Consider the following 12,313-nt stretch of genomic DNA (forward strand, 5'->3'; position numbering starts at 1 on the left):
CAGAAATACCTGACATTCCTTACGGCTTTCCTACAGAGTAACGTTTCAGGTGTTGCTCAACTGTTACTGGAGATCACATGGAGAATCTGCGGTAAATCTCAAAAAAGGGAAAAGACTCACTAAAATAACTGCGCACACTATAATCACTATAATATTACTGGCCAAAAATATTATTATTATTATTATTATTATTATTATTATTCATTTTTTTTCTCCTGAAATACTCATATTACATATTCACACTTCACACTTAGATCATCTTGGTTTCATTTTAAAAATACACCTATTCATTTAAAAATAATTGAAACTAAGAAATAAATGCAAAGCTACTACTACTACTATTAATAATAATAATAATAATAATAATAATAATAACTTACGATTACTCAATAAACATTTTGAAACATTTAAGAATGAATAAACTTAAATATGTACATATGAACATATCATGCAACAACAACAACAACAACAACAATAATAATAATAATAACTTATGATCACATATTAAACATTAAACATATTAAAAATTTAAGAAAGAATAAACTTGTAAGAATAAATATGTACATATGAACATAAGATACAACAAGAAAACACACCATTTGGAAGTTCATACAGTTTAACGCACAAACACACTGAGTTTAAACCGTGTGTGTGTGTGTGTGTGTGTGTGTGTGTGTGTGTGTGTGTGTGGTACAGGTGTTACCATGGCAACAGGCGGGTTCTAATCTAATCGAGTTTTCTGTGGTCATGGATATAAACGCATTAGAGAAGATCCCGGTGTGTGATGCTGCAGGAGAGAGCGCTTCAGTGTGATCTAATCGGAGTAAAACCGAGTTAAACAGACATTCAGTGATACTGCAGTCGTTTTAAACCAGAACCTTTTACAGGAACAAACACTGATCCTGTATCACTAAAAATAAAGAAATAAATACACAAACACACCATCATAAGTGTGTATTGTGTTTAACTTCTGGATTATTAGCAGCTAGTATATGTATAGAGATATATTATAGACAGATTGAGCAAAAGGTAAAAACTTTATTTAACAGTTCCAGCGCATAAACGTTCCCTCTTCTGTGTGGATTGTCTTCAGTGCAGCTTTCCTCATCTCTGTTCCTCAGTCAGAGTTAGTCACACTGAGAAAAAGTGCAGAGCAGGAGGCAGGAAAACATGGAAAGTAAAAAAATAAAAGAAAAATGTGAGAGTAGCTCTGTTTCCCCCGCTGACGTGACGGGGAAGTTCCTGTTATAAAAGCGTCTGGAAGCACTGAGTGTCTCATTCACACAGGAATCCAGCAGACGCTCAACATTTCCTGCATCTGGAATTCTGCCAGTCCGAGTGAATACTCCGGGATGAAAGGTACGCAAGAGACAGAGCAGATATAAACATACACATCTGTAGATATTATACATATACTACACTGTACTTATAGACTTATATACTTAATACAGTACAGTACAGGAGATAGAGTTTCCACAGAAATGTTTATATTGTTATTCTAATGTAAATAGCTTAAGATTTAAGAGCTATATTTAAATAACCAAAATAGATATATATTGACTGATAATGTTATAAATACATTAAAACAAATTATGTTATGAAAAGTAGATGGATAGATAATACTAAAAAAATAGATGTATACTAGCCATTAAACTAGGAAATAAAAAGTAGAAAACATAATAAAGACAACACATGAAGCAAGAAAAAAATATAAGAATATTTACTTAATAATTCGTAGAATAATAAAAATTCTAAACTAAACAAAAAAACATCAATACATGTTTGTTAATCATGTTTGTATTACATTAATGGTAGTAAAGGTGACTAAAAAATATAATAATAATAATAATAATAATAATAATACTTAGATAAATAATACTAAAAAAACTGTTTAATAAAAAATAACAGCAGAATATTTGCTTTGCTTTTTGGTCTGATCATTAAATCAAAGAGTTTGTGAATTTATATATGTCTTTATTATTAATATCAGTAAAAAAAAACTAGTTTCCGGAGAATTTTATATATAATAAGTTAGATAGATATTTAAATATTACTATTTTAATTTACAGTGGATATAAAAAGTTTACACACCCCTGTTACAATGGCAGATTTTTGTGAAGTAAAAGATTGAAACTTAGATAAATCATATCAGAACTTTTCACACATTTAAAGTGAAACTGCAAAGTATACAAATAAAATAAAAAAACAATCAGAAATTTTTTAGGGAAAATAGGAAAAAATAAAAAAACGTACAATAACCTGGTTGCATAAATATACACACCCCTAAACTAATACTTTGTTGAAGCACCTTTTGATTTTATTACACCACTCAGTCTTTTTGCGTAAAAGTCTATCAGCGTGTCTTGACTTTCAGAAACGTTGATGTTACTTTGGTTAAGTCATTGTTTTGTTGATTTGGATGTATGCTTTGGGTAATTGTCGTGCTGAAAGGTGGAATTCTTTTTTCAAAATTCCTAAAACCGACTGTTGCAGCTACTCATGATTCCCTCCACCTTGTTAAAATCTCCAGCGCTGGCTGAAGCAAAGCAGCCCTAAAGCATGGTGCTGCCACCACCATGCTTCACCTTCACCAGGTATGGTGTTCTTTTAGTGATGTGCTTTATTTTTGCACCAAACATACCTTTTTGGAATTATGGAATTATTATACTTTTTGGAATAAAGCACATTTTGCCACATGGTTTGGGGTGATTTAGTTAATGTGAAGAATACGAGAGATTGTTGTCACATGCAGAGAGTTATCAGTATGTGTCAGATGTTTCTGCAGCTCCTTTAAGGTTGCTGTAGGTCTCTTGGCAGCCTCCCTGGTATGTTTTTGTCTTGTCCTTTTATAAATTTTGGAGGGACGTCCTGTTCTTGGTGATGTCACTATGGTACCCCATTTTCTCCACTTCTTGATGATGGTCTTCATGGTATTCCATGGTACATCTAATGCATTGGAAGTTCTTTCGTACCCCTCTCCTGATCGATGCCTTTCGACAAGTGAGATACCATACATGTATTTTGTAAGCTCTTTGCAGGCCATGACTTTAAGAGTCAGATGAAACCAAGGAGATGTCAAGAAAATCCTACAGAAACAGCTGGTCTTTATTCGGAGTTAATCAGAATAATCTCATTGATGACAGCTGTATGATAATTGCTTTTGAACATGAAATTGAATCTGATTGGTTCATTCTGAACACAGCCACACCCCCGATTATAAAAGGATTAATTATAAAAATTATAAAAACGCTTATGCAGCCAGGTTATTGTAAGTTTTTTTAAATTTTCCCCTAAAATGTTTCTGATTGTTTTTCACTTAATTTTTATACGCTGTAATTTCACATTGAGGGAGGAAAAAGACGTGATTTATCTCGGGTTCATTTTTTTAGATCACAAAATCCTGCCATTTTAACAGGGGTGTGTAAACTTTTTATATCTACTGTATAAATATAGTAAATGTAATCTATTAATTAAACAAACAACAAAAACTAATTAAAAAAACAGAATATTTTAATATTAATACTTATATAAATAATAGAGAAACAATATTTAATGAAAAAAAAGCAGAATATTTGCTTTACTTTTATATGCATTACATTAATAGTAATAAAAAATATTTAAAAAGTTATGAGTTAGATATTTAGGGAAAAAAAAGCTTTAAAAAATTAGTAATTAAAACAGCTTAAATGAGTGCAAAGACAGAATATTTGCTTTAAATAAAGTTACCTGAGAGTTACACATTCAGGAAATGATTATAAATGTGTATTTATAAGTGTATTTTAACACCACGGCTCATTTTCCAACTTTCACATGAAAGAGAGTTTATTAAAGTTTCAGTGTGGAGGAATTTCCCTGAATTACACAACACCTGGCGCTTTACACTCATATCTCCTGAAACCTCCGACATCTCGCCTCCAGTTTATTCAGTAATTACATTTCTTTTAGTTGAGCAATGAGTAACAGTAATTTTTTACTGTTTGTTTGTTTGTTTGTTTCGTTGTTCTGCAACCTCTGAAAAACTCCAGCACACTGTTCTGTTCTTGAAGTGAACATGGACTCTAAGTGTGTGTGTGTGTGTGTGTGTGTGTGTGTGTGTGTGTGTGTGTGTGTATTAGATATTTTTGCTGAAGGTTTTGTTTGTGATAGGAAACAAACAAACAAACAAATAGATAAATATAAAAATGACAACTGACAAAGAAAAAAAATGTTTTTAATCCATTTGTTCAAATTTAAGGAAGTGGGAAAACAAACAAACACAAATAAATAAACAGTGACAAAAATATGAAATAAAAAAAAACATACAAATTTTGAACAAACACACAACAAACAGGGACACATTTAAATAAAATGTAACTTTTTTTTTTTTTTTTTTTTTTAAATATGATGAACAAGATTTTTTACAAGCATTTACAAATTTAGGTAAGAAGCAGGAAAATAAATTAAAATAAATAAATAAATAAAAACTGAAAATATTTATTAAAGGAATTAAATTAAAGGTCAAGTAGTGTGAAAAGAAATAAACTAAAGGAGTGAATAGAAAGGAAAGACTGTACGAGAGGCGTTGGTCAGCGCTGTAGAAGTCATTAGAATTGATTTATTGTGGTATCAGTAGCGTAGTGATCTTACTGACCAAGCGTTTAGTCCTGGAATGAAAACTCTTGTTAGAGATGAACAGATTCATTACATTTATTATTAATTACATATTCAGCTGAATGTTTGAATGTAATAGACATATTTATGTAAAATTGTTCTCTTTGTATTTAGATCTGTGATGGAGTTGAACTTGTCACTCATGGATTCGGAGAGGACTGACGTGAATAACTGCACATATCAGACCGCGTGGGATTGGATCTCGTCTCTCCAGCCTTTGTGGCTGTCGGTAATTAGCATCTTCGGTCTGGTGGGAAATGGTTTAGTCTTGTCGGTGTTCTGCCTGCAGAGGAACCCGTGCTCCGTCGCTGATGTGTACCTGGGGAACCTGGCGCTGGCCAACCTGGTCATGGTTCTGTGCCTTCCCTTCTGGGCCGTGACCATTGCTCAGAACTATGAGTGGAGCTTCGGCCAGATGCTCTGCAAGCTAATCAACACGGCTATCTGCATGAACTATTTCTGCAGCATCCTCTTCCTGGTTCTGGTTAGCGTGGATCGCTATTTGGCGCTTGCCAGAACGATGAGTCCTAGCAGGCTGAGGCAGCCGTCCTGGGCCAAGCGGATTTGTTTGGGAATTTGGATTTTCGGATTTCTGGTTAGCGTTCCATCATTGCTCTTCCGTGACGTACACTACGTCCCAGACTTTGATGTCCATGCTTGCTACTTGATGTACCCTCATCCAGGCTGGAGGGTCCAGAGGAACCTGAGCAGCAACGTGCTTGGATTTGCGATACCTTTACCCATCATCGCGTTCTGCACTTATCACATAGTTAAAGCTCTTAAAGACAGCGAGCTCAGGTTCATCCCTGCGATCCGGAGAGAAAAACGAGCCACTCATCTCGTGCTAACGGTTCTGGCTGTGTTTCTGTTCTGCTGGACGCCGCACCAGATCGTACGTCTGCTGGATACCCTGGATTATTTTCAGATCACGCCTGAAGGATGTTTATTTGGGGACATCTTAGACATTAGCGAGCAGTATTCCACCTACCTGGCATATTCCGACAGCGCGATTAACCCGTTCTTGTATGTGGTGGTGGGGAAACACTTCAGGAAACGAGCTAAAGGTGTGTTTAAACGGTTTATCACTCCTGGATGGAAGGACAGCACTCCTAACAGCACGCTAGCTAGCAGGTGCAGTGAGAGCCGTAAAGACTCAATTGTAATCGATAAAAGAGTCATAGTGCCGGTACACCTCTTACCAACACACCTTACAAATCTAAACACGCTGCGAGGACTGTGAACGTGTTTTCACCAAGTATTATTTCCAGAAGATTGATAGTTTATGGGCATTTTTCTTACAACAACTCCACTAAGGGCATTGCTTTTACCTCAAACTATGCAAACTTCGAGAAAGAACTCTTTAATGGTTTTGCATGATGTAAAAAACAGAAATCCAGTGTGTGGAACATGTGAGTTATGTTTATTTAGCTCTGATTAGCTATGTTTTTTTTTTTTTTTTTTGGATTAGCTTTCCATTAGCATGCACAGAGTTCTTCTAGCTGTGGATATCAGAACCCTATTTCTGAGTGGAACGCATTTCTCAGGCTGGATATGAACAGATTTATTTATAAATCGTTTGTATGAGTGTTTACACAGGAAATTTGGTTTTCATGAAAATCTCATCAATTCAGAAAAAAACGTTCGTAACCTACTCGTGCTCCTGAGTGCGTCTAAAGAAGACTGATGTAAACCTCGACCTGATTGACTTCAGATCCTATAATTTTTTCTCTCTGGAATATTCTGTGGAGTTTAAACTGTTTGTGTTTATGACGTTTGCAGCGTTTAGCAGACGCCCTTATCCAGAGCGACTGATAGAAGAGCTTTAGAGTCTCAAGCAGAAACACTTTTGTTTGTACTTTACGGGGGATAAACAGACGCATGCGAGTATGCTGAAAATGAGCACTTCTAAAACTCTTGTAAATTCAGTGGAAAAGGTTTTGCTCACTTTTGTTTACACAAACATTTACACACAACTTTACTAAAAGACTGATAAATGATGCACAGTGTTGGTTTAGATTTTGTCCTTTTTTTTGCATTGATGTCAGAATATTCAGAAATGATTTAGCTAATCATGACTAACAGCATTAGTGACAGATTTCAAAAGAAATTGAATATTAAACATTTATAAATTTTAGGAAGAAGCAGGAAAAAGTAAATAAATAAAAAAGTGACAATATTATAAACACAAAGATTCTTTAAAGATCTATAAATAGAAGAAAAACAAAAGAATGACTAAATAGTGCCAATTTTTTTAGAAAATTTTTTAGAGATTTTTTTAGACATTTTCTTTTGTTACTTTTTTTTTTTTTTTTTAATTATGAACATTTTTAAAAGATTCTTTAAATGTTTACAAATTTAAGGATAAAATTGTAAAATAAATTAATTAATTTAAAAAAAAAATGACTAAATAGTGGCAACAGACAATTTTTTAAAAAGAATTTTTTTTTTTTTTAGACATTTTCAAATTTATGGAATAAGTGGGGGTGAAGTATAAACAAACAAACAAACAAACAAATAAATAAATAAATGAAAGTTGACTTTTTTAAATTAACATTTTTTTTTTTTAAAAGATTCTATAAACATTTACGGGAAAACCTACACTAACTAAATAAATACACAAATATGTAAATAAATAAACAGTGACTTTTTAAAAATAATTTATGAATATTATTAAAAAATATTTTTGAAACATTTACCAATTTAAAGAAGAAGGGAAAACAAACACAAAAAGCACTCAATAAATAGAAAATAATTTAAAAAAAAATTTAAAATATTTGTTAAAACACATTTAATGAAAAAAAATCAAATAAATAAATAAATAATTTTGAACATGAGTAACTGTACTTTAATGCTGTAGAAGTGATAGATTGAAAGATTGAAAGTTTCGCTCCTCGTGTTTTTCAAACCTCTTTATTATTGTCTGAAATATCTTTCCTCAGAAATTTACAGTGGGGTCCAAAAGTCTGAGAGCACTAGTGAAAATGCTCCTATTTTGCATTCTTTTCTAATTTAATACAATAATTTTCATCAAAAATAATTTTATTGACAACAACTTGAGTGAAAAGTAGAATCTTTGAAATATTCACATGAATTTCAGAGTTTCTTAGTATTTGGTTCGTCACCTTTTTGCTTTAATGACAGTGAGCACTCCACACATTTGTGTAAAACCCGATGATCCATTTTAGATCAGATCCATCAGAGTGTCGTCTGATCTCACGCATCAATAGAAGAGATTAGACATGAGGAAAATCTGACCTTTTTTACAAAGCAGTTAATCTGCTCAATATCACACATTTGCTTACATTTATATAGGGACCTAGAAATAGCATCCTGAATATTATTAAAACAGAATCCTGAATATTAAATTTTCAGATATTGAACATTTACTTTCTTTGTTAAAAACAATTTTAGAATTTTGAAATATTTAATTTCCAATTTTAAATTTAAAAATCTAGATTTTCACCACAGATTCTTGGACTCCGCTGTACACCCCTTTTGGTCCAGATTGGGTTAATGGGAGGAAATGGGCAGGTGACCAAAGTGGGGAGAAAAATGAAAGAAAAAGAGAAATAAACAGCTCTCTTTGTGGAAAGCTGGACATTTTCTAATCATTTTTATATATTTAATGGTTTAGCTAGCAAAAAAGTTAGACTTCGCAAGCTAACATGTGACTTTTGAATAAGTGGCTAACAGATTGTGAAGTGTTTGATATGTTTATTTATTGAGTCTGTAAATAATGATTAATAATTTATCATTGATGCTGTAATTAATTCTGAATCACAGTGTTGTGTATTTGTGAAATTTGTGTTAACTATAGTAATAAAAATTGTTTGAAAGAGTGTTACACTGATGTATAATGTGTTTTACTGGTTCTGCTTCATGCTAATAGTTTAGCGGCTGCTAAAAATAATGCTGAACTCTGGATAATTATTTAGCTAATGGAGGTAAATAAGTTTTAGTGACATAACGACCAGAAACAGATAATTTATGGTATAATTAGCTTTATTAAGCTGTTACTAGCATGTGCAAGGCTAATCTGGTCCAGGTCAGATAGGCCACTGAGAGAGTTAAATAGAGTTAAATAAAGTTAATGGCCATCTGCATGCAGCTGCAATCGCATTATTGTGATTATTGGATTTAGTACATTAGCCGTGCACAGTCCTGCATTCTAGACTCTGACATGATGGACTAATGGACATCTATTATTTATTTATGTTTTTTTGCAAAATAGGTTTGTCTTCTTTTCAACATAGAAAATCTAGTGCAAAGATTGGTTAGTTTTTATTTCAATGAATTTCACAAAATCTCCAGTTTTATTTTACCCAAATCATTAAATCCAGTTCATGTGTGTATATGGGTTTTAGATTGGGTTTGATGTGTTAATGTGATTTGTCAACTACCTGTGGTTAATTTGGTATTGTCCAGTGTTGCCAAATTAGAGACTTTGTCATTAGATTTGGCAACTTTTCAGACCCTTTTAGTGATTTAAATTCATAAAAGAGCCTAGCAACTAATCTAGCGACTTTTTGAGCACACGTTAGTGACTGTGATGAACTCGATACAGCTCTCCGGCTCACATCACAGCTGCTGATGTACGAGTTCAGAGAACAGATTCACTCCACTCAGTGTGTAATGCCTGACTGTGCTGAGGTTGCAACCAATCACTGATCACCACAGCTCCCAATGACCAATCACCATTGCTCCCAATGACCAATCACTGATCACCATTGCTCCCAATGACCAATCAGTGATCACCATTGCTCCCAATGACCAGTGGTAAATCCAAAGAAATAATCCAACATAAAATTCACAGCACAAAAAACTCCTCAAAGAGGTGATCCAAAAAAAGAGTTTCTCAAAAGAAAAGCAAAAAGGTTTTGCTACTACAACAGACAATTAAAAACCAAGGAAACTTACTTGAGACATGAAGCACTGGCAGCTAAACACCAAGCAAAGAACTTAAGGAACAGGGCAACTTAAATACATGCAGGGAAATGAGACACAGGTGGCAGTTAACGAGGGAACAATGGGGACCTCTGGTGGCCAAAACACAACATGACAAGTCCAAAGTCCTGAAAACTAAAGACCTATAAAGCACTGAAATGGCCTTGTACTGCAGTATGTGAGCATGCCTGCTTCGATCAACAGGTCCAGGATACTTATTAGTACCTAAACTAATGAAGACTAAAGCATGTGGCAGAGCTTTCTTTCACAAACCCCACAGAAACGGAACAGCCTTCCAATTAGTATCCAGAACTCAGACCCCGTCTCCATCTTTACGTCTTTAAGGTTTATGGGAATAGACAGTTTTGGTACGCTGGGATGTTTGGATATGGTGTCCTGCCCCCCACCCACCACTCTCACATGCTCACATTACCACTTTCTAAGAAACTGGGAAATGCAAAGAAAGAATTTCACCATCCTGTAATGTATATGTGACAAATAAAGGCTTCTCACTTGTTTCCTCCATTCTCTCTCTCTCTCTCTCTCTCTCTCTGTCGAGCTAAACATGTTACTTTTGCAGCCTGATGATCCTGACTCATTTCGCCCTCCAGACCCGCCTAATCGAACATGAGAATCACTCCCTGCTTTTGAGTCTGGTTTCTCTCAAGGCTTCCTCCTCATGTGGCAGAGTTTTTCCTTGCCACCGTCGCCTCGATGTGTATTTTAGGGATCTAAATCTAAATCCAAATCATGATTTCTGTCAAGCTGCTTTGCGACAATGTCCATCGTGAAACGTGCTGTATAAATAAAATTTAATTGAATTGAATCCAAACAGCACGTTTCTTTGCTACTTGAGTTTTGGTACCATAGGAAAATAATAATAATAAAAAAACAGCAAATGGATGAATCTAGTATATGGAATGGAATTAAGTTTTGGAAGGATGTTCTCTATGTGAACACAAACCTGTGATTATGAGCCCCTCCCACAAATGAGCCCACAATTGATCTTGAGTGCTGACTTGAGTATTAAGATACAAAGTGTGAAAATGTAAATGTAAGTGTGAAAACATCCTTAAAGATTAGCACACAGATGAATTTCAGCTAAATTGGATGTTCAGTTCCTGAAAAACAATTCTAATCCTAACTCTGAACCCTACTGATGACCATACTCCAAACTTGGCAGAAGTCCTCAGAATCATGGCCTGAACAGTTGTGTGAATCCCTGAAAAAAATCATGAGTTACAACTGTTTAAGTAAATTAGGCTCTTTCTTGTTACAGTTGTTTGGCATGTGGTGGTAGAGTGAGTCAATTTTAGGGTGAAAGTCAATTTTTTTTTACTATCACCTCTGATAAGGGGAAGTAAACACATGTTATTTGGTATAAAAATACCAGAACAACTTTTGATTTTGAAATTGGACTGCCTTTAATTTGGGAAAGTTTAACATTTTGTGCACTATATGATGGGTGAAAAAAGTAAAAATATAAATTTTCAATAGTTTAACATTTATTCCCTAAAACAGGTAAACGATGTTAGAACAATACCATTAAGAAGCGTCAATTTAGAAACTACCAGATTAGTGAGCTTAAACCATAAGCTTCATCAAGTCTTGCATGGACTCAGCATTGCTTGAATTCAGAATCTCATCCTGTCGTTTCTGTTGCTTGACTTGCCCAGAATGCTCTGGAAAATCTGGAAGTCCCATCTGATGAGGTCCAGCGGAACCAGTCTTGTCTCTCTGACCCATGATAAATGCGATATCTTTCAGAGGAATCTTCTTCTCCTTAGGACAGTTACAGTTAATGTGAGCTTCTCTTGTGCAGTCAGATGAGCGGCTGTATTGAGCACAGGGAACAATCTCACACTTGCAGCTGAGGACTTCAAACAGCTATCAAGCTTTGCTATGAAACTTTCTGTGACTTCTAGTTTGCCACGACCAAGAGATATGTCTTTGGCCTGCTCCCAGCTGTTGAATCATATTCAAGATAGTGATTCTGGAGTTATTGATAGAGGGATTAAACAAAGTCATTAGCTCGTCATCACTCTGCTCTCTACGTAAAAGGCCATATCTTAAAACATCACGCAGGGTTGGCAGCTCGGATGGCAGCTCAGATGGCAGAAGGGCTCTTCCAGTGCCTAACAGATTACTCATGTGTGTAAAGGTTGAGTATCTTGGTCACGTCTTTGGTCCCATCCTAGAATTAAAACGAGCACTTGATGTTACTAAGAGTACACTGACTTCAGCTCACGTATTTAAGCCTATTCTCTGAGTGAATAACAGGAGTGCTAATCTGTTAGGGGTCGTATTCAGTACTTTTATGCTGATTTAAGTATAATTTTTTTATTTTATTTACCTGAATAATTTTATTTATGGCTGAAGATTGCAGAATTTCAGACTTTTGTACCTCCAGGCTGAATATGATGAATATCCAACAACTTGGAACAGACCATTTTTTCCCAAATTTTTTACCAGGAAGATGAAATTAATGAATCACTCTCCAGCTGTATAAACCTGTAGAATTAAGTTCAGATTACCCTCTGTAGCACCTTATGTATCATAACCAAAGCACATAATACAAGTTGACATCAATATGCTATGATATATGATAATAATGAATGTTTGAAAAGATCTATTATTTTCAAGTAATGATTTACCAAGCAAGACATAATGGAGTTTTAAAACTTAAAGTGATTGTGAGTTTCTAATGTCAAAATACATG

General features: G+C 34.4%; 1 protein-coding gene across 1 annotated transcript; it reads left to right on the forward strand.

The window, feature by feature from the left end:
• Positions 1-1,284: 1,284 nt before the first annotated feature.
• Positions 1,285-6,888, forward strand: si:dkey-63b1.1 (B2 bradykinin receptor). Its single transcript, XM_026911184.3, has 2 exons — positions 1,285-1,359; positions 4,765-6,888. The coding sequence occupies exon 2, from the start codon at positions 4,772-4,774 to the stop codon at positions 5,888-5,890; it is 1,119 nt and encodes a 372-aa protein (XP_026766985.2). The 5' UTR covers positions 1,285-1,359; positions 4,765-4,771; the 3' UTR covers positions 5,891-6,888.
• The last annotated feature ends 5,425 nt before the right edge of the window (positions 6,889-12,313 follow it).

The sequence above is a fragment of the Pangasianodon hypophthalmus genome, chromosome 19 (assembly GCF_027358585.1).
Source record: "Pangasianodon hypophthalmus isolate fPanHyp1 chromosome 19, fPanHyp1.pri, whole genome shotgun sequence".
NCBI lineage: Eukaryota > Metazoa > Chordata > Actinopteri > Siluriformes > Pangasiidae > Pangasianodon > Pangasianodon hypophthalmus.

Bases quoted from the DNA above. Each gene is read 5' to 3' on its own strand.
- si:dkey-63b1.1 (XM_026911184.3), top strand. From the start codon at position 4,772: ATGGAGTTGAACTTGTCACTCATGGATTCGGAGAGGACTGACGTGAAT.